The sequence below is a fragment of the Hyaena hyaena genome, unplaced genomic scaffold (genome assembly GCF_003009895.1).
Source record: "Hyaena hyaena isolate Hyena2069 unplaced genomic scaffold, ASM300989v1 scaffold_783, whole genome shotgun sequence".
NCBI lineage: Eukaryota > Metazoa > Chordata > Mammalia > Carnivora > Hyaenidae > Hyaena > Hyaena hyaena.
Window position 1 is genome coordinate 320,593 of NW_024081416.1, and position 20,916 is coordinate 341,508.

Here is a 20,916-nt window from a genome sequence, read left to right on the forward strand (position 1 = left end):
TAACCGACTGAGCCACCAGGTGCTCCTCAAGATAAAGTTTTAAAAAACTAAGGAAGTAAGTTAGGTGGTATTAATGGAGAGGCTCACTGATTTAATATGAGATGTGTTTCACTGATTTTTTTTTTTAAATGTTTATTTCTGAGAGGGAGAGAAAGAGACAGCGTGAGCAGGGGAGGGTCAGAGAGAGGGAGATACAGAATCTGAAGCAGGCTCCAGCCTCTGAGTTAGCTGTCAGCACAGAGCCTGACGCGGGGCTCAAACCCACGCGTTGTGAGATCATGACCTGAGCTGAAGTCAGACGCTCAACCGACTGAGCCACCCAGGCGCCCCTGTGTTTCACTGATTTAATATGAGATATGTTTATCAATATCTTCTCAATATTTAGTATTAAATGCTTCTTTGGAATAGGAAGCAGTGACTAAGGTCTTATAATGTCAAGCCCGTACCATGTTAGATTTGGCCTTTGAAACTAGAGTGGCTCTTGGGTGGACTTTGATGCAGCTGCCCCCACCTTTGTTTGACCAGAGGCTCAGGCAGCTTGGCCTTTTCTCCATTAGTCCTTTTCTTTCCTCACACTCATTTCTTAAAATTTGTTTTGGGGCACCTGGATGGCTCAGTTGGTTAAACGTCCGACTTTGGTTCAGGTCATGATCTCATGGTTCGAGGGTTCGAGCCCTCTGTCAGGCTCTGGGCTGACAGCTCAGAGCCTGGAGCCTGCTTTGGATTCTGTGTCTCTGTGTCTCTGTCTCTCTCTGCCCCTCTCCCGCTCATGGTCTATCTCTCTCTCTCTCCCAAAATTAAACAGATGTTAAAAAGATTTAAAAAAATAAAAATAATAAAGTGTTTTTAACTTTTTGGGGAGACATTTCAGACTTTAAAAAGTAGAATAGAATACTTCCCCTGGAGCCATTGCTGCTTCCATACTTATCAGTCCCTGGTAATCTTGTTTTATCTCCCCCATCTCTGGATTATTTTGAAACAAATCCAAGATAAATCATTACATCTGTAGATACTTCAGTGTATGTCTGTGAGGGAAGGTGTTTTTTTTTTTTTTAATATAGCCTCAGTGTCACACCTAAAAATGTTAATAGTAATTTTTTAATGTAATAAAACATTCATTGTTCAAATTGGTTGACTCATAACTTCTTTTTCTAATTGGTATGTTCAAGTCAGTATTCCCAACAAGGACCACATGTTACATTTGATTGATATGTTTGTTTTTTTAATCTTTTTAAAAATTTTTAAATTTATTTCTGAGAGAGAGACAGTGTGAGCAGGGGAGGGTCAGAGAGAGAGGGAGACACAGAATCTGAAGCAGCTCCAGGCTCCAAGCTCTTAGCACAGAGCCCGATGCGGAGCTCAAACCCACAAACCATGAGATCATGACCTGAACTGAAGTCAGACGCTTAACCGACTGAACCACCCAGGTGCCCCTTGCTTGATATGTTTAATTTTTAAGTTTAATTTTTTAAATGTTTATTTATTTTGAGAGAGACAGAGACAGCATGAGTAGGGGAGGGGCAGAAAGAGAGAGGATCCCAAGTCAGCTCGGCACTGTCAGCACAGAGCCTGATGTGGGTGGGGCTCGGGTTCGTGATACCTTGAGATCATGACCTAAGCCGAGAGTTGGGGCACACACTCAACGGAGTGTGTGTCCCAAGTTTGTTTGTTTATTTTGATGGGGGGGGAGGGAGAGAGTGAAAGAATCCTAAGCAGGTTCTATGCTGTCAGCACAGAGCCCAATGTGGGAGTCTAGCCCATGAACTGTGAGATATGACCTGAACCAAAATCAGCAGTTGGTCGTTTAACCAACTGAAACACTCAGGTCCGTTTTTCTTTAATTTTTTAAGTTTTTTATTTTAAAATTTAGAGCTTAGAGAAATATTATAATACATAGAATTCCCGTGTACTCTTCATCCAGGTTATTCAGTGGTTATTAACATCTGTCTGTGTATCTATTACTGTTTTAACCTTTTGAGAGTAAATTGCAGCCATGACACCACTTAGGGTTTAAATACTTCATTGTGTATTTCCTAAGAACAAAGATCTTCAGTTACATAACCATTGCTCTGTTGTCAAGATCAGAACATTTAATGTCGATATGTTACTGTTCTAGAACATACTCTGACTTTCCCAGTTGTCCAACAATGTCCATTATAGCAATCCAGGACACACACAAGTGGCATTTAGGTGCCCTCTCTAATTCTTCAATCTGAAGCAGAATTCTTAGTCTGTCTTTGTCTTTCATGACCTTAAATGCTTTTTGACAGGTCAGTTATTTTGTAAGATATCTCTCAAACTGGGTTGTCTGAAATTTCTTTGTGATTTGATTGAGAGAATTCATTTTGGGACAGAAAACTGTACGGGTGCTGTTCTAGCCTTTTCCATGCACCCTGTTGGGGCATGCGGTGTCGGGTCAGTGTGTCCTTACTGGGGATGTTAGCTTTGATCACTTTGTTAAGGTAGTATCTTCCAGAATTTCCTGCAGTTACTATTTTCCTTTTGTTGTCAGGTATTTTTGAACCCAAGTAAATATTGTCTTGCCCAAGTTTCATCTCTGGTTTTAGGAGCCGTTGATGATATTTGCCTGACTCAGTCATTCCATCTGCGTTTATCAGCTGGCACTCTGCCGTACGGAAGAGCCGTCCCTTTTCTTCTGTTTATTATGTGCATATCTATTAGAGGATTCTTATTTTATTCAATGGGCTAGAATTTTTTTTTTTAATTTTTTAGTGTTTTTTTTTTTTTAATATTTTATTTCTAGGAGAGAGAGAGAGAGAGAGAGACAGCATGAGCAGGGGAGGGTCAGAGAGAGAGAGGGAGACACAGACTCTGAAATAGGCTCCAGGCTCTGAGCTGGCAGTCAGCACAGAGCCCGACGCGGGGCTCGAACCCACGAACCGCGAGATCATGACCTAAGCGAAAGTCGGACGCTCAACCGACTAAGCCACCCAGGCGCCCCAATTTTTTAGTGTTTTTATTCATTTCTGAGAGAGAGAGAGACAGCATGAGCAGGGGAGGGTCAGAGAGAGAGGGAGACACAGAATCTGAAACAGGCTCCAGGCTCTGAGCTGGCAGTCAGCACAGAGCCCGACGCGGGGCTCGAACCCACGAACCGCGAGATCATGACCTAAGCGAAAGTCGGACGCTCAACCGACTAAGCCACCCAGGCGCCCCAATTTTTTAGTGTTTTTATTCATTTCTGAGAGTGAGAGAGCACGCATGAGCAAGGGAGGGTCAGAGAGAGAGGGAGACACAGAATCGGAAGCAGGCTCCAGGCTCCGAGCTAGCTGTCAACACAGAGACCGACGTGGGGCTTGAACCCACGAACTCCAAGATTATGACCCAAGCCGAAGGTGGATGCTCAACCGACTGAGCCATCCAGGTGCCCCTGTTTTTTAAGATACCCAGTGAGGATCAAGAGTCACATGCTGACTGAGCCAGCCAGGTACCTCTCAATGGGCTACAGTCTTAAGTCTCTTTTAGTACATGGGTTTCTCCCTCCCTGCTTTTTTCCCTTGCAGTTTCTGTGTTAAAGAACCAGATTACTGTCATCATTTCTACACTCCGGATTCTGCTGATTATACCCTGTGTAGCTTTACTTGTAAACTGGTAGTTAGATCTAGAGGTATGATGAGGTTTACATTTCTTGAAAACTCGTTGGGGCCAGAAATACTTTGCAGGTGGTGGTATGACACTCTGAACTTTCTCTCACCCCTTCACAGAGGCTGGAGAGATGTATGGGCATTGTGACATCGATGACTACTGGTGTGTCCGAGAGGGAGGCCAACGATGCCCTCAATGCCCACGTGAGTATGTGCTCTCCCCCAGCTGTTTCCACTGCTTCGGACATTCAGAGACATGATCCAGAAGATAGAAGCACTTCGCACCTGGGAATGAGGGACCAAAATGAATGTCTCAGCTCCTCTCTTCTCGGTCTCACCCTGGGGATATGTCTCTTGGAACTTAGGTGTCTTTAAATAGCTTTTAAAAATAACTCCTAGTTCTGTAGTGACTTTTTGTCTTTGCAAATCATTCTCATATTTGATCCTTTACATTTCCTAATCTGTGAAGTTGAAAGCATTTTAAATAGTATATGTAATGATCTTAAAGTAGTGCTCGCTTCGGCAGCACATATCCTAAAATTGGAATGATACAGAGAAGATTAGCATGGCCCCTGCGCAAGGATGACACGTAAAGATCTTAAAGTAATTCCTGGCACATAGTGGGTGCTTAGTATTTCCTTTTTATTAGTAGTATATTATTTTTTTAATGTTTTTTATTTATTTTTGAGAGAGAGAGAGACAGCGTGAGCAGGGGAGGGTCAGAGAGAGAGGGAGACACAGAATCAGAAACAGGCTCCAGGCTCTGAGCTGGCCGTCAGCACAGAGCCCGACGCAGAGCTTGAACCCATGAACCGTGAGATCATGACCTGAGCTGAAGTCGGACGCTTAACTGACTGAGCCACCCAGGCACCCCAATAGTATATTATTTTTATTAAGTTTTCTCCTTATAAATACCAGAGGTTCAACGATCTGCCCAAGGTCTTGACTTGATAGGTATGCCTATTACTCCCCGACTGACTTTGCAGCTGCCTCCTTCCCTCCTGGAGGCTGTTAAGGTCTGGTAAAGATGATAGAGTATAGAGTAGGATTTTTTTCCATTTTATTTATTAGTTTTTGAAATCTTTTATTATTAAATTTTTAAAAATGTTTATTTTATTTTATTTTATTTTTTTAATGTTTTATTTATTTCTAGGAGAGAGAGAGAGACAGCGTGAGCAGGGGAGGGTCAGAGAGAGAGGGAGACACAGAATCAGAAACAGGCTCCAGGCTCTGAGCTGGCAGTCAGCACAGAGCCCGACGCGGGGCTCGAACCCACGAACCGCGAGATCATGACCTAAGCGAAAGTCGGACGCTTAACCGACTAAGCCACCCAGGCGCCCCTAAAAATGTTTATTTTTGAGAGACAGACAGACAGTGTGAGCTGGGGAGGGGCAGAGAGAGAAGGAGACACAGAATTCAGAGTAGGCTCCAGGCTCTGAGCTGTCAGCACAGGGCTTGCCATGGGGATTAAACTCATGAACCATGACCTGAGTGGAAACCGGATCTCAACTGACTGAGCCACCCAGGCGCCCCCGAAAGATTTTTTTTTTCAGTTACCTCTCCACCCAACATGGAGCTTGAACCTACAACCCCAGGACCAAGTGTTGCATACTCCACTGACTGAGCCAGCCAGGCGCCCCTTTGTTCCCATTTTAAATGCTGGCCTGCGTTAACTCTTGAAGAAAGCAATAAGGGTCTGTCCTTTCCTTCTGCCTCTCTCCTGAAATAGATGCTTCATCACTTTTAGGAGAAGGAAATCATCAGATAGAAGAGTTGATTCTCCTTTGCAGGTTATCCGAGTTTTCTGGGAGAAACTGTGTTCAGGAACTTTTGTCCTGTGAGTGACAACCAGCTATTTTCCTTCCTCATATCCCAGGTGTGCAAAGGCCCCCCCCAGCATGAGGAAATCTGCCTGGGCCTCTTCACCCTTGTCCTCACTGAACCTGCCCAAGCCCAGAAGGTAAGTCTCCCTGCTCTGAGCTCACGGGCTCTCCTCATAGAATCTGGGGATGTGGTGGAACTTATGGTTAGCTGACATAGTGCCAGTCCTGTTGGCTGGAGCTGGGTCACCTTGTTCTCCAGGTACGCTTCCAGCTCCCGTTTTACTCCCAGTGAATTAGTCATTCTCTGACTCCAATCCTTTCTAGATTTTGAAGCTAAAGGGGAAAAAAAGGCATTTGTGGCAATGGAAGAGCATTTGAAGAGTTGTACGTTGTAGATTGATGGTCAAGGCTATGAGAGTCGGGGTTTAATCCGGAGAAGAAAAGTGAGCAAGTGCAACCAGGTCCATTGAGAGTCTTTACCCGGAAGCTTGTGAGTTGTAGTTTGCAGGGTCTGTCACTGGTAGCTGAACGGGACGCAGGCTTAACACTGCCGTGAGTAGGATCTAACAGCTTCATGCTGATGATTGATGCAGCAGTCGCGTAGTGACCAGGAGAACCAGGAGCCCATGGGGGCCAGACTGTTTCATGAGTGCTGTGTGGGAGCTAGTCTGGGATCTTCACAGACAGAAGAATCTCCTTTATTTGGAATGCTTTACGTGGATCCTTCTTTGGGGTGAGGGATTAGACAGGACGATCTCTTTGGATTCCATTCTTTCATTAAAAAAAAAAAAGCAAAATTCTGCCTTTTGCCTCTACAGGTTTCCCCCATGTAGCAGTTCCGTGTCCTTTGAGCTTTGGGGCCATGGTTTAGAAAGATATGTCTGGTGTTTGGCATTAACACTGTGACGCCAACAGGAGCTTGGAGTGGGGACATTCAGTATTCTTATTGGCCCTTCCTTGAACAAGGGGAACGTACGTCCTCTGTGGCCAGCACTATATTGGGCTCGATCCAGACAGGATCTCATTTAATCTTCTCAAAAGCCATATGAGGTTGGTGGCTCTGTCCCTTCTTGCCAAACCGCTCCCAGGTTTCCTGTAAGGTAATTAGAGGTCAGAGACATTGTCATTTGTTCAAGGAGTACCAAAGAAAATCCCCATCAGGGACAAGGACAGGGTGCCATGGCCCTCTGGCATAGCGGCTTGAATTAACTCAGGGGAGGGCGTGTGAGCAGGACAGCCCGACCTGTTTGTCGTCCCCTGGTGCCGCTGGGAGGAGCGTCCAGGGTGTGTGTAACATGGAAGAACAGCGTGTACTCACAGGTCCTTGGTGTCCCAGGCCATTTCTGGGCTGGAACCTTGTTGAATTAAATTGACATTTCATTTTCATACTGGATTTATCATCAAGATCATGGAAGACAAATGAGTGTCTCCAATTTGGTGGTGTTAAACAGTAACATGACCCAGTCTAGCTGCTCTGTTTTAAAGAAATTATGGCAGAGATGGGGGCGAAGCGGTTGAGGGTTAAGGTTTTGTTTCCGTTTACGTGGGCGTTTATAAATACAGTTAAATGTCGTGCGGTCACCTCAGTGCAGATTGGTCCAGTCTGCTGGCTTCGTTTGTTCCCGGTGGGACGGGAATCTGCTGGGGTAAATGAGTAAACCTCAGTGATGGGGGCAGGGTGTGTGGGGGGGATTTCTAGCTCTTTGCCTAGCCTGGCAGTGAAAGGCCATAGGCCTCTGCATCATAATGCTCATTGTGTCATGGATTTGGCCATTCAGACATGGCCAAGAGCTAGAGCACTTTGTCTTTTTTTTGCCCTGGGACAACCCCGGGGGGAGCCCAGGCCCCTCCTGCCCTGGGTCTCAAGTTGCTGACGGCTGCACCGGGATTGTGGTCACGTGCCAGCTGTTTCCAAGTAAATCCCCTCCCTGGAGCATCTGAGGCTGACAGGCCCCTGGGTCAAGGCTCTTCAGACAAAGCAGGTGGGGCTGGGGGGTCAGAAGACTTGGTTTTAGGGAAATGAGCTAGCAGGTAGTGATTCATTGAGAGACCTTGAACCAGGTCATAGTGTGGGAAGAACGTGTGGCATGTCTCTGAGGTACTTTGGTCCTTCTCCCTGAAAGGGTGATTACCTTGTGAAATCTTCCTGTCCTGAAGAAGTTTCAGGTAGGAGCTACTGGTGAGGACTGATTCCGATGCATTGTTTTAGGCATCAGCTTAAAAGAAGGGGGATGTTTTCTAAGGGTTTATTTGGGATTAATTCTGTCTCTGGACCAGAAGCCTCAGGATGGACTGGAGATTTGGCTTCTGGATCTTCACAGGCTGAGAGATTGGAGTCAGGGGTGGTGGAGAGGGTGGTAGTAGAAACTGAGCCTTGAGCACATTAGACACCTGTTCTGGAAGAGCAGGAGACCGCGCTGGCAGGTGGCGGGCAGGTGCGCACACGGGGCCAGCCGTCTGGGACGTCTTGGCGGGCGTGGCAAGGGCGGCCGAACAAGAGCGCTCCATTAAGGACAGAGCAGGCTGGCTTTGGAATATGCCTGGGGTGGGTTTTGTTGTACCTTCTTCACTTTCGTCTGCCCTCCTGGCAGCCCTTACGTTTGTAGTCTTTGAGTTTGTCTGTTTCCTGTTTGATGTCTGAACTGAGCAGCTGGGAGCAGGCCTGGCTCAGGGGCTGGGGGAGGAGGAAGCTGGGGAGGGGCAGGCTCTAGCAGTTAGGAGGTGAAGGTGATGTCGGAGGGTCTGGCAGTTTCGTTTCCTCAGAGTCAAGGACCCAGGCCTTGGCAGTTCTCGGTTAAGAAGGTAGGTTGGAGGCTGCCTGGGCTCAGCCTGGAGGTTCTGGGGCAGAAGCGCTGCCTCCATGGCCTCCTGTCACCTTTCCTTTCTTCCTCTGCTTCTCTCCTCTGAATTTTTTTTTTTTTTTTTTTTACATCTACTTCTCTTCAAAGCCAGTCAGAAAACTAGCACAGGGGTTGGTGAGGCCACTGGCAGCATCCGGAGGGGTGCCCTGGTGCTTGGCTGCATGTGTCAGCAGCAGTGTGGTTGGTAAGGCCCGCGTGGCACACAGGATCGGGCAGACGGGATCGTCTGTCTTCTCTGTCCATGTGCCTCCTGAGAGACTTGTCCTCCTTCCCCGTCCTGGGTCCGTTCTGCATTTCTGCTCTTTGTGGAACAGACACAGGGCTTCTCTCTGGTGAGTCTGGTCTCTGTCTTTGTCCTGACGTGGCTCTTCCCCTGCCTCCGGCTCCCTCCTCCCCCTGCCCGCCCTGTAAGTCACACCTCCAGGGGAGGCTCCAGGGCTGAAGCACCTTTAATTAAGTGACCACCCTACGCTGTTAGCTGTAGCTGACTAGGTTCCCGGATCCATTAATTATTCCTTTGCTTGTATTTTTTTGGTTTTTTACTTCTAGCGGTTATTTTTGAGAGAGCGCACGCACACGGGTGGGGGAGGGGCAGAGACTGAGGGAGGTGCAGAGCCCACCACGGGGCTCCATCCCAAGAACCATGAGATCGTGACCTGAGCCAAAATCAAGAGTTGGACGCTTAACTGAGCCACCCAGGTGCGCCCCCCTCCCCCGCCCCCAGTTTGCTTGTACTTTTTGATCTCAGACACAGAAGATAATTAAATTCTGCTTTGGGTATGCAAAGTTGTGGCACATGAGGGATCTCTCAGTGTTGGTGTTTTTATCAGATCGGTTGTTTGACTTATGGTCAGGAGAAGCCGGAGGAAGTAACAGTACCTGAGGTCTCAGGAGTCGCTCCTCACAGCGAGGCCGGAGCACAGGGGGAGCACTTCCCTTCCGGACGCTGATGGTGAAAGAGCTTAGGGATGCAGTTGTCTCACAGCCACCTTAGTTCCTTCCCTCCCTCCCCAGTAGCCTCCTCTCGCAGCTATTTCTAGCACCGGCAGAGGTGTTAAGAGCATGGAATCTAGAACGGGACTGCCTGGACTTGATTCTGGCTTTTCTTCCGTCTCTTCAGTGACCTGGGGCAAATTACTTTACTTCCTTGTACCTATTTCTTCATCAGTAAGAACGGAGATAGTAACTGGTGGTGGCTGTTTGACAGGGTGGTTACAGGGTTCCGATGCAGCGCACGCACGGTACGGAGCTGGTGCGCGCTGCCAGCGCACGTTAGCTCAGCACCACTGCTCTCGGGGTTGACGCCGCTTGCTTTCTGAAGGTGGTGGGGTGCCACCCACCTAATTTTACCCTTTGTGCTGAGACCCTGACAGCCTGCAGCTCAGGGGGCTACTGAGGCCTCCCTCCTCTGGGAATCTGCTCTCCAGGCAGCCAGGGTGAGAATGCTCTCGGGAAGGGGAGCAAGCGCACTCGAAGACGGGTGTACCTTCCCTCCCCTGTCCCAGGGCTGGGTGCGCCTGAGGACCCATCCTTGTTCAGTGCTTGGCAGAGCAAAGAACAATATTTAGTTACGGAAGTTCAGTTTGTTTCTGCCCTTTCTCTCTGGGGCCCTGGTCCCTGGATCCTTTACCCTAATGCCCCTAGCCCTTTGCTTCATCTGGTTGAGTCATTGCAAGGCCAAAACCCTCTTTGAGATCCTTTCTGGTCTGTTCAACCAAACCCATCCTGCAGCGACCTTTCACTGGCAGATGAAGAGCAGATGGCCTCCACCTGGTTTTGCCCGGCTTGTGGCAGGAAACAGTGGGACAGTTTCTAAGAAGAGACGTGGGGGGACGAGGAGCTCTTCTCAGGAGGCTTTCCTGCCTTCTCGGAGAGGAGCTCCGTGCCTTTTTCCCGCCCTGCGTGACCGCACCAGGGATGGGTTGGGGTGGAAGGGCAGAAGCATCCACAGTGGCCACTTGAATCCCACGAGCGGTATTTAAGGTGAAGGGGGGAACCTGTCCTCAGTCTACCAGCTGCTTACAACCTTGCTTCTCACAGTGTTACCGGGACTTGGCTCTGGTGAGTCGTGACGGCATGAATATTGTCCTGAACAAGATCAACCAGATACTTATGGAGAAGTACCTGAAGCTGCAGGATACCTGCCGCACTCAGGTAAGGCTGGGAACGGAGAGGGAGAGCCAGCTCGAAGACACAAGAGAGGACGGACCCTCTCTCTCAGAGGAAAGGGAAAGCGGAATCGGGTGACATGCCCCACCTTCGTACACCTAAACTGTAACATGGTCGGATTTACCCCTTCCTCAGATTTACAGGCCCTTCCCTTCATCCGTCTCCTCTCTCCTTTAGTTGGTGTGGCTGGTGCGGGAGCTAGTGAAGAGTGCGGTTCTGGGCGCCGACGGTGTCTGCATGACGTTCATGAAGCAGATTGCCGGTGAGTCGGATGGCAGGAGTGCAAAGGAGAGAGAGGAGCCCAGAGGCTGGGTGCAGGCTGTGGAGGACAGTGAAGGGCCTGGGGGTTTCAGTTCCTGGGTTGCCTGGATTCTTTCCTTCTGAGACAGGCCTCTTCTGGCCACACATGCTGCAGGCAGAAATGGAAAAGTCATAGGGGGAGGGGTCTCTTGAAGCAGTATGTCCTGCCTTGTTTTCCTTCCTGCCAAACTCAGTGCACAGTGTAGAATAGTTGGCCTGGTTTAGCCAGTCCTTACTCTGGGGTTTCATGGCAAGTTGGACAAGGAGGGATCTGGAGAGGGGGCGCCTGGGTGGCTCAGTCAGTTAAGCGTCTGACCTCAGCTCAGGTCATGATCTCACAGTTCGTGGGTTCGAGCCCCGCGTTGGGCTCTGTGCTGACGGCTCAGAGCCTGGAGCTGCTTCAGATTCTGTGTCTCCCTCTCTTTGCCCCTCCCCTGGTTGCTCTCTGTCTCTGTCTCTCAAAATAAAGACATTAAAAAAAAAAAAAGGAAAGATCTGGAGGGAATGGGAAGAGAGGGGAGGGCAGATCATTTGTTCCCATGAATTATGCCTTCAGAAACCCAAGTGTCTTCCTTGGCTCCACTCCCATGTTTCAGCTCTTGCTTCCAAATATTTATGGCATCTGTTGGGGACCAGTTTGAGGGAAGAACTGTGTCACAGAAGGGACCCTGACATTTTGGTTTTATTATCTTGTTGGCATCAGTGACATCAGTCCGAGCCACTGAATATCCAAGAGGCCTGCCCATGCTGCCTCTTCTCCCCAAATCACGTGTTTGTTTAAAAATCACCTGCTCCGCTATCTCCTCGTTCCCGTTGGTTCCTCACGTCCCCTTTAGGATTGTCTGTAACCCGGTACTCCTGTTTCGATGAGCATAAACCTTACCCTGTGTGATATGTGACCTTTTTTTTTTTTAATTTTTTTCTTTTTACTGTTTATTTTTGAGAGAGACAGAGCACGAGCAGGGGAGGCGGAGAGAGACAGAGTGTGAGCCAGGGAAGGGCAGAGAGAGAGAGGGAGACACAGAACCTGAAGCAGGCTCCAGGCCCAAAGCTAACAGCACAGAGCCTGACGCGGGGCTTGAACCCATGAAGTGAGAGATCACGACCTGAGTTGAAGTTGGATGCTCAGCTGACTGAGCTACTCAGGCACCCTGACGTGGACTTTTTAAACTCGGAAGGAGCAAGCATGGTGTTGTACTGGCTCTTTTACCTCCTCGTGTTTCCTTCCCTGTTTGGTCTTTCCAGTCTCCACTTCTCATCCTTGGGCTTTGGTCTGGCATTGCCACATGTAATTCTGCCCTAGGAAGTTCCATAGCAAGCACAGAAGACCGTGATACCTGGAAACAAGAAACCCTTGGCCTGTCATGTGCCTGACTTGGGATTTGGGACATCCTGATGCTGGATGGCCATTGTCACTGGCTGCCTGTATCTCAGGCACTATTTGAGATGTCACCCTTTTTTCTAACCAGGGGCTCTTCATGTCTGTGTCCCAGACATTCCATTTCCAGGGTCAGAGTATCCCACTTCAACCCCCAATCTATGGAAAAGTAACAGCTCTGGTTTCTGGAAAATTCTAGAACTTTCCCTTCTTTTCTCTGTGGAGGCAAAAGGGAAACTTCAAAGTGTGACTGAACAGAAAGATTTTCCAATGCTCAGAACCTCCAGTTAGGGATGGAGAAGCAGGATGGGTAAACTGTGTTGGATTAGTGGACCTGCTAATCAAAGCCATTCTTGTTCTGTTTTCTCCCCCTTTGAAATCAGGTGGAGATGTTACTGCAAAAAATATCTGGTTGGCAGAGAGTGTCCTGGATATCCTGACAGAGCAGAGGTAGAGTCCACCATGACGGGTACAGGTGTGGGTGGCCTGAGAACACCTAAGGTTAGAGAAGGTGAGGCGGGGGAGGGAGGGCAAGTGGAAGAATCAAGGCCATGGCATGGTCCAGGGGATGAGGGGTGGGACAGAGGTCTTTGCCAAAATATCTCAGAGCCCAGGAAAAACTAGTTTCATCTGATAAAGGTTTATTTTTGATCCAGACCTCCTTGGAATGTTTATCTTTTGGGGGGAGACATGGGAGAATGAGCTCAGCAGAGTGGGGCCAGCCAACCACTCAGGCCTGGCAGGTACCCCTTTTCTCCCTTCCGAGGCTCTCCACCCAACAACCCCTGCTCTCTTGAAGTGGCAGGCGGAGCGGTGGGAACGAGGAGGTAACGGGCCTGGGAACTCTGCTCAAGTTAGCACACAGGCCTGGGGGGCTGCAGTGGTAGAGGGCCTAAGGGGGATACACTGGGCTTCTGGCCAGTTCTTTCCCTTTCCCGTCAAAGGACCAGAAATTTTATAAGGGCTGTTCCATATTTGAACTTGTTGGGGGGGAGGCCTCCTCTTGGTCTCCTGTTGCTTGTCTTCTGAGTCTGTTATCTGCGAGGCCAGCACAGTAGTCGAATGTCCATATTTCCTGTGCTTCAGAAGAACAGACTTCCTCCCTTATTCACACATATTCCGGGCACGGCCCCAGCAGAGAGCTGGGCGCCACCTGGTGCCCTGGGCTCTACTCTCTGCTGCGGCTTGGCCTTGGGCACTTGGCTTGGGGCCACTGCACAGCCCCGGAGATCCTAGCACGTTCTTGCAGGGTCTCTGTGCCTTCTGGTGTCCTGGGTCCGATGGTCTCACTTTCTTCTTCTCTTTATTACCCCATCCCAGGACTCAGATGCATTCACCCCCTGCTCACAGTCTTCCTAGATGGTCGTTTTCATTTTGTTTCTGCTCCTCCGTGGTAAAGCTGCAGTTCCCTCACTTGGGTAGATAACCGCCCTCCCTCTGCTCCTGTCCAATAAAAACTCAAATCCTTTGGTGTAAATGAATCCCTAGATGTTTAAAACCATCTTCTTGGGATGCCTGGGTGACACAGTCGGTTTCAAGTGTCCAACTCTTGATTTCAGCTCTGGTCATGATCTCATGGTTGTGAGATCGAGCTAGGTGTTGGGCTCAGAGCGCAGAGCCTGCTTGGGATTCTCTTCCTACCTCTGCCCATTCCCTACTCGCATGCTTGCTCACTCGCTTGCTCTCTCAAAAACCAGACAAAACAAAGTCTTCTTCCACATCCCCCCTTCTCCTTCCTTCCTAAGGGTCTCTAAGGCCATGGAATTAACAGGTAGCATGTCGGGGAGAGCCTCCCCATTGTCCTTAGCTTCTGTGTTCATTCTGTGAAAGGAAAAGACTAGAGTCTTTTAATTAGGTGTCTTGATTACTTTTCCGGAATCAGGATGTTGCCTGGTTAGCTTAATTAAATTTCTTTCTCTGGTTCCCTGGCTTCCAGCAGGGGTACCAAAGCCCTTACAAGTACTTGCTTCAGGGAGATGGCTCCCCAGTTTTGGCACTTGAGACCGCTTTGGAGTTTTGTTCTCTCCCCACTGTCTCCCTACCCTTTTTAAAGCAGCAGGGAGCACACAACTCATTACCTTCTCCCCCAGAGAAATTTAACAACTACTGGGAAAACAAGCTTTGCCATCCAAAATCATGTTCTTTTCAGATCGTGATTTCAGATTACTGTCTGGGAGTGGGAGGAGTGGCCAGAGAGCCAGGGAACCCTGTATAGCATGGCGGGTGGCCAACGGCAGGCACCATGGCAAGGGCTGACACAGTGCATCCTGAAACCTCCAGGGTCCCCAAGGTGTCTTAGCCCCTGGAGGTCCTCTTTCCACACTGTAAGAACTGCTGGCTTTGGGACACTTCAAGAATCTCTTTCCCCCATTCTCTGGGCTGGATAGAAGCTAGAGTTTAATCTCTGTCCCTAGTGCCTCACATGGTGCTTGACACATACATGACAGGTGCTCAGTAAATGTTTGAACGAGCAAATCAATGAACAAGTATTTGATTGGAAGCCAAACAGTTACGTGAAAGAGGGAGGTTGCTTTCATTCGGCGCTTATCTCCATTGGGCACCTGGTGGAGTGGTAGGAGGTTGTCCCTACCTGAGCCAGTTGGTAGTCCAAGATAGGTCATGAGCAAACCATCAGGGAATCAATGATCCTCCTCCCAGTGCCAATCATCGGACATTTCTGAGGCCCCAGAAGCAAGTGTGGGCGTGAACCGGGAGGGGGAACGAGTCTACACAGCGCGCAGATGCCAGCTGTCCCCCCACCTTCTGCAGGGAATGGGTGTTGAAGAGCAGCATCCTCATTGCCATGGCTGTGTACACGTACCTCCGCCTCATCGTCGACCACCACGGAACCGCCCAGCTCCAGGCCCTGCGGCAGAAGGAGGTGGACTTTTGCATGTCGCTGCTTCGGGAACGGGTGAGGACGAAGACAGTGGGCAGATGAACCTAGGGTGGACATCTGTGTACACCTTTTGAGGTGACCTAGGCTAGAGATGTCGTTTTGGAGAGATGGGGGTGGCTCAAGGCCTGGTGTGTTTTCATCATTCTGAAACCGAGGAAGGGAGAAGGTGGGCAATCCATGTGGAACAGCTCTGGCTCCAGGAAATGCTGTCTGTTAGACTGGCACGCTAGGGGTTTTCAGGCCCTCTTCATGGGCATTTGCACACCACAGACACCAGCTGCCCACTGTTAGGCCACCTCCCACACCCACCTGGGTGACGGCTGTGGTCAAGTGGGATTATGAACTGTCCACTGTGAGATCTCCCAAGAGCGATCCCAGAGCTCTGATCTTTAATGCAGTCCCACTCCCCACGTGTGGCAATTTAAAGTTAATCAAAATAAAATTTAAAAGTTGAGTTCCTTAGTTGAATTATCCACACACATTTTAAGTGCTCGTTAGCCTCATGTGGCTGGTGGTGACCCTTTTGGACAGCACGGATGGAGATCATTTCCCTTAGCACAGGCGGCTCTGTTGGACCAAAGGGGGTCTGGGAAGGTGTCTGGGGCTAAGCTTGCCGGTCCTGTCCTTTTGGAAGTGTGGTCTCTCGACCTGGGTCAAGACCATTCTGGGCAGAAAGGAATAGATTGGTGTGAAAGTCAGCAGGGCTTCAGCAGTTTCCAGCAGCCTATCGTCCGTATGTCCGTCCCCGGCTTCCAGCTCTCTCCCCCAAGCAGCTGGGAGCTGGTCCTTCGGTGCCAGAAGAAACCCTCTGGTCCCGTCGGCCCTCTTTCCTTCCTTCCCGAGAACGAGCCGCTCCTTGGTCTCCCTGCAGCAGGTAAATCATCCGTGTTTTCATTCTCTCTCCTGTCCCCCGTCCCCTCATCAAGTTCATGGAATGTTTGATGATTGGCCGGGACCTCGTACGACTACTTCAGAATGTTGCCAGGATACCAGAATTTGAACTGCTTTGGAAAGATATTATCCATAACCCTCAGGCCTTAAGTCCCCAGTTCACAGGTAAGTAAGGGCCAGGGCATCCTGCTCTTGAGAGGTGGGAGTTCAGTGTGTGTGTGCTGAGTGAGTCAAGAGGGCGGAGGCTGGAGGGTAGGAGAGAGGCTTGGTGGCCAGAAATAGGAAGCTTGGGACGGGGCAGGCTGTGCCCAGTATAGCTGGGTGTGGGGGTGGCACGAGTTCAGAGCAATTCTTATGGTTCCCAGACAGCCCCTGCTTGGCAGGCTGCTGCTGCCATTGCTCCCAAGAAAAACTGAGGTAGAAGCATGATCCTCCCCCTCCTCCTCCAGCTCCCTCCTCCTCTTTGGCTTGGGAGGTGAGCTGATGACCAGTTTCCAGGCTTACTGGGTCCAGCAGAGGAGTCAGAGGTCAGCTCGTGAGACTGAGTCAGCAGAGGGGCTGGAATTCGCCCTGTAAGAGAGCGCTTCTCCCTGCTAGCAGTCTTGCCTCTGAATTCCAGAGATCCAGCTAAGCCGAAATTCTGTTCAGGGGAGGGAGTCTAGTGTGCCTCCCCTGGACAAGGTCCTTTTGATAACCCTTTCCCCTTTTCAGGGTCCCTGCCCACCTGCAACATGCATGAGAGAGACAGAGAGAGAGAGAGAGTGTGTGCGCGCGCGCGTGCGTACCTGTGTGCACACATGGGAACAGTTGTCTGGGCCCCGGAGAGTCCGGAAAGGAGAGGGAGGTCCTAGTCCCTCTATTGTATTGTTTTGCTCTTACATTGAACATGTGTTGAGTTGTTTTGAGTGTTTATGTGTGCTAGGCACATGTGTGTTAATTCATTTAATTCTCAGGACAACGCTGTAAGATGGATATTTTACTTTCCATGTTTACAGATAAAGAAAATGAGGTTCAAGGAGATTAAGTAATTTGCCCAAGGCCACACAGCTAGTGAGTGTCAGAGGCAGGATTTGGATCCAGGTCTGTCTGACTCCAGAGCCCGTGCCTATACCACAACCACATTGATCCCAGGACCCAGAGATGGGACCATCAGGAGAAGAAAGAGAGGCTAGGGTTGCCCATGTTTCCCCCTGACTTTCCCACATGTTGCCAACTGGAATGTGAGTGGGGGGCTCTGGACGACCAGGAGCAGAAAAGAAGTAATATATCTGGGTCCTGGGGATGGTGGTTGGTTGGAGCAGAACATTCAGATGCTGAGTTGAGCCCCCACTTGTATCTGTGCTTGACCCCTGTTGGTCTGGTCTCAGAATTTCCCCGTGAGCAAGACCGCTGGCCGTAAATACCTGGCCCAGGTTCCCCACCTGCCTTCTGTCCCTCTAGAAGGTCCTCAGGGTTCTCTCTTTTCTCTTCCCTTACACACCTGGCCCAGGCATCCTGCAGCTTCTTCAGTCCAGAACATCACGAAAATTCCTGGCGTGTCGTCTAACCCCCGACATGGAGACTAAGCTCCTCTTCATGACCTCCCGGGTGAGCTCATCTCTCGCAGCAGGAGCAGAAGCTGCAGGTTGGCTGCGCTTCCCCCTCTGTCCTGCAGACGCGTCACCACTGAGTGCTGCTGGCAGAGTGGTGGTCCAGTGGGTACCCGGTCTGCCTGGCATGGGGCAGGTGCTGTGAGCTGGGGAGACAGTGTTCAGTTAAAGAGGTACGGTTAGAGTGCTTGTGAAGCTTTCAGTCTGTCTAAAATAGTTGCTAAACCAAAAATTATACACAAATTATGTAATTTACAAGTGTGAAACGTGTGTAAAAGGGTATAGAGAAGTGTTCATTCTGAGAAACCCACCATTCCTCTGGCTGAATGTGAATTCTCAGGAAGAGCTCTGGCCTGTTGGTTTCCAAACATGGCTGAATTCTAGCAGAATTGGTTGAGCAGCGTGTTAAATATACATCTTCCGGGATCACAGTCTCCCAGATACTCTGACTGAGGAATCTGTGTTTGTTTAACAGAGTTTCCAGGCAACAGCTCCTCTCCAGCCAGTCTGGAGTTGGGGAGCCTCTGGCCTCATCTACTTTTGGTTTCCTGGTCATCCAGGGGAACCGGACAGATCTGTGCTACCCCGTATGGTAGCCACTAGCCATGGGTTGCCATTTAAATTAGTTAAAGCTAGGGACACCTGGCTGGCTTATTTGGTAGAACATGTGTCTTTTGATCTCCAGGTAGGGTCGTGAATTCAAGCCCCATGTTGAATGTAGAAGTTACTAAAAATAATTTAATAAGTAAATTAGTTAAAGCTAGGTAAAATAAAAGATTCAGTACCTTGGTTGTGGTAGCTACACTTTAAATGCTCAGTAATCACCATTACTGAAACTTCTATTGAACGGCGTTGGTTCTAGATGTATCTTTCATTTTAACCTTTCTGCTCTCTCTCTAGTTTGGTTGAATTTTGGGAATAGAAGAGGAAAACCAGATTTCCCCTCTTACTCAGGGTTGCCATTTGTAATCACATTAGAGTCTGATCGGGGGAAGGAATTGCTGCAAGAACGTTTGGAGAGTCTGTGTACCTGGGATAATGACCCTTCAGTCACTCGGCCAGCTTTGTCAGGGTCAGCTCTCGTTCTTGAGGAACATTTCTTGCTGTCCACAAGGGGCTTGAGAAAACAAGAAGGGGTAAGAAAAGTGCTTACTACTGGACAGTCAGTGACCGGAACAGGAGGAAGGAATCAAAAACCCGGCTGCAGTCACAGTTGGGGGTAATTGGGACATTAGGTTGGTGGCAGGAACGAAGGCACCCCTGGCACAAGACGTGAGCGAGGAAGGTTCTTGGCAACTTTTTTCAGTCAAGGAAGATTTAAAACAGGGAGTCTTCCCAAAGGAGGAGAGGCCTGAGAAGAAAGCTTGAGTTAGTGAATGAGTTGAAGATGGAGGGTAGGCGTCGCCTAGCGTTGAGTGGCGCTGCCGCTCCTCAGCCCGAGACCCCACCCTCCCTCCTGAGCCCCCCCGGCGCCCCCTTTCTCCAGGTGCGGTTTGGTCAGCAGAAGCGCTACCAGGATTGGTTCCAGCGCCAGTACCTGTCAACCCCAGACAGTCAGTCCCTGCGCTGTGACCTCATCCGCTAAATCTGTGGGGTTGTCCACCCTTCAAATGAAGTGCTGAGCTCAGATATCTTGCCCCGATGGGCCATCATCGGCTGGCTCCTGACAACGTGCACGGTGAGGGGCTGAGCTGTGGGGTGGACGCTCTTGGGTGGTGAAAGGCCCTTGTCCCTCGAGTTTGCCATATTTCCAGGCTTCGTGACTCTGGACCTCCTGACCCCTACAGACCCTTCCTTCACTTTCTTGCCGCTGAATGTCAGCCTTCCTCCTGCCTCTGTCCGTCTCTCTGGGAGTTGACTACACTCAGTATTTCCCATCTGGGTTTGGAGTTGGACAGGTTCATCTCTGCTTTCACTGCTGACCTCCAAGCCTCGATTTCTGAGGCCTCCCTGTCGTTACCTTTAGCTCCCAGAACCATATGTAGTTACTCCTCTGAATGGCTCCTTCCTCACATTCTGGGCTTGTCTTAAACCCTCACTTCACAGCCTTTTGGCATCAGCTTTGGTTACTTGTGCAAACTCCACAGGGGAGCCGTTTCTTTCAGCCGTTTCATTTTCCTCTCTGTCCCTTAGGTGGGGAAACTCCAAACTGTCTGCTCTCTGGCCTCTTGCTGCCTTCTGACTTCTTCCAGCAGAGTTCCCTCCCCCGGCTGACTGGGTCCTTGGAATGTGCTGACTCCTGTTCCTAGGGGGCTTTCAGCCGGGAATGCGCCCCAGGAGCCCAGGAAGGGCAGCCTAAGCCCTAGTCTGAGTTCTGTGTTGGCTAGGCCCCAGTCTCCTTCTCTAGGAGCAGGGCTGTGTTCTGGACGAACGAGAACCGAGGCCAGTCCCTGGCCGCTTGATTGGTGAGACTGAGGCCAGTCTCACTGACACGCAGACATGGGTGCCCTCCCCCCTGGAGGCTGTGGTCTGTCTCACTCGGAACTCAATTCTCTTCATAGACAGGCAGCCACATGGACCCTGGAGTCTGTCTTGGGCTTGTGCAGGGAAGGTTGCTGTGTGATGAAACCAACCATCTTTTCTCACCTCTCTCTTCCAGTCAAATGTCGCTGCCTCCAATGCCAAGCTGGCTTTGTTTTATGACTGGCTGTTCTTTAGCCCAGACAAGGATAGCATTATGAACATAGGTATGTGACTGGGAGCAGGTAACACCACCGCCATTTGCCAGGCTGCTGCCTAGTCTCGGTGACAGTGGTCATAACCCTCAGGGCAGCATTGGGGGAGACCGCTTATCTGGGAGCAGTTCCGTTGTTCCTCACGAGGGCACCCTTGACGAGGAAGGAAGACTGCTTTCATGAGGCCAGGCACGCACTCCCCTTCTCTTGCCCTAGAGCCTTATGCTCACACGCCGGTGGGGCAGCTGTGCCGAGTCCTGCGTTTTCTCTCCCACCACCACCCTCCTCTAAGCCAGATGCTGGACAAGGGAGATGAGAGCTAGGAGCTGTTTGGGGTTGTCTGCTTTTGGGTCTGCTCAGTGAGAATAGGGAGAAGGGATACAGCTCTCTCTGGAACCATTCGTCTGTTTTGATGCCTTGTTTCATGGAACTGGGAACAAACTGCCTGATGTGGGGGCCCTTTAATTCCTCCTTCTCCAGAACCAGCCATCCTGGTCATGCACCACTCCATGAAGCCACACCCAGCCATCACTGCCACACTCCTGGACTTCATGTGCCGCGTAAGTGTGTGTCCCCTTCACCTTCTAGGTCTTCCCAGTGCCCTTCATTGTGGGAGCACCTGTAATCCTAGGTCCTGGCCCCCAAGTTAGTGAGCAGTACCCTTCCCCTATTCCCGCCATCTCCCATGGGATCTCGCCATGTCTCCATGGGCTTTCTCGACTTGAG

The 20,916-nt window shown here is 50.0% G+C and overlaps 1 protein-coding gene and 1 non-coding gene across 2 annotated transcripts in view; both read left to right on the plus strand.

Moving 5' to 3' along the window:
• Positions 1 to 20,916, plus strand: part of INTS3 (integrator complex subunit 3) — a 38,773-nt gene that overhangs the window by 5,973 nt on the left and 11,884 nt on the right. Inside the window, 11 exon segments of the mRNA XM_039218929.1 lie at positions 3,726 to 3,809; positions 5,482 to 5,565; positions 10,330 to 10,443; positions 10,636 to 10,720; positions 12,520 to 12,586; positions 14,906 to 15,050; positions 15,962 to 16,091; positions 17,416 to 17,513; positions 19,002 to 19,193; positions 20,115 to 20,202; positions 20,671 to 20,750. Of these exon segments, the coding sequence (XP_039074860.1) occupies positions 3,726 to 3,809; positions 5,482 to 5,565; positions 10,330 to 10,443; positions 10,636 to 10,720; positions 12,520 to 12,586; positions 14,906 to 15,050; positions 15,962 to 16,091; positions 17,416 to 17,513; positions 19,002 to 19,193; positions 20,115 to 20,202; positions 20,671 to 20,750 (1,167 nt within the window).
• LOC120221541 lies at positions 4,116 to 4,217 on the plus strand. Its single transcript, XR_005525826.1, has one exon. It is a non-coding gene; the product is annotated as a U6 spliceosomal RNA (small nuclear RNA).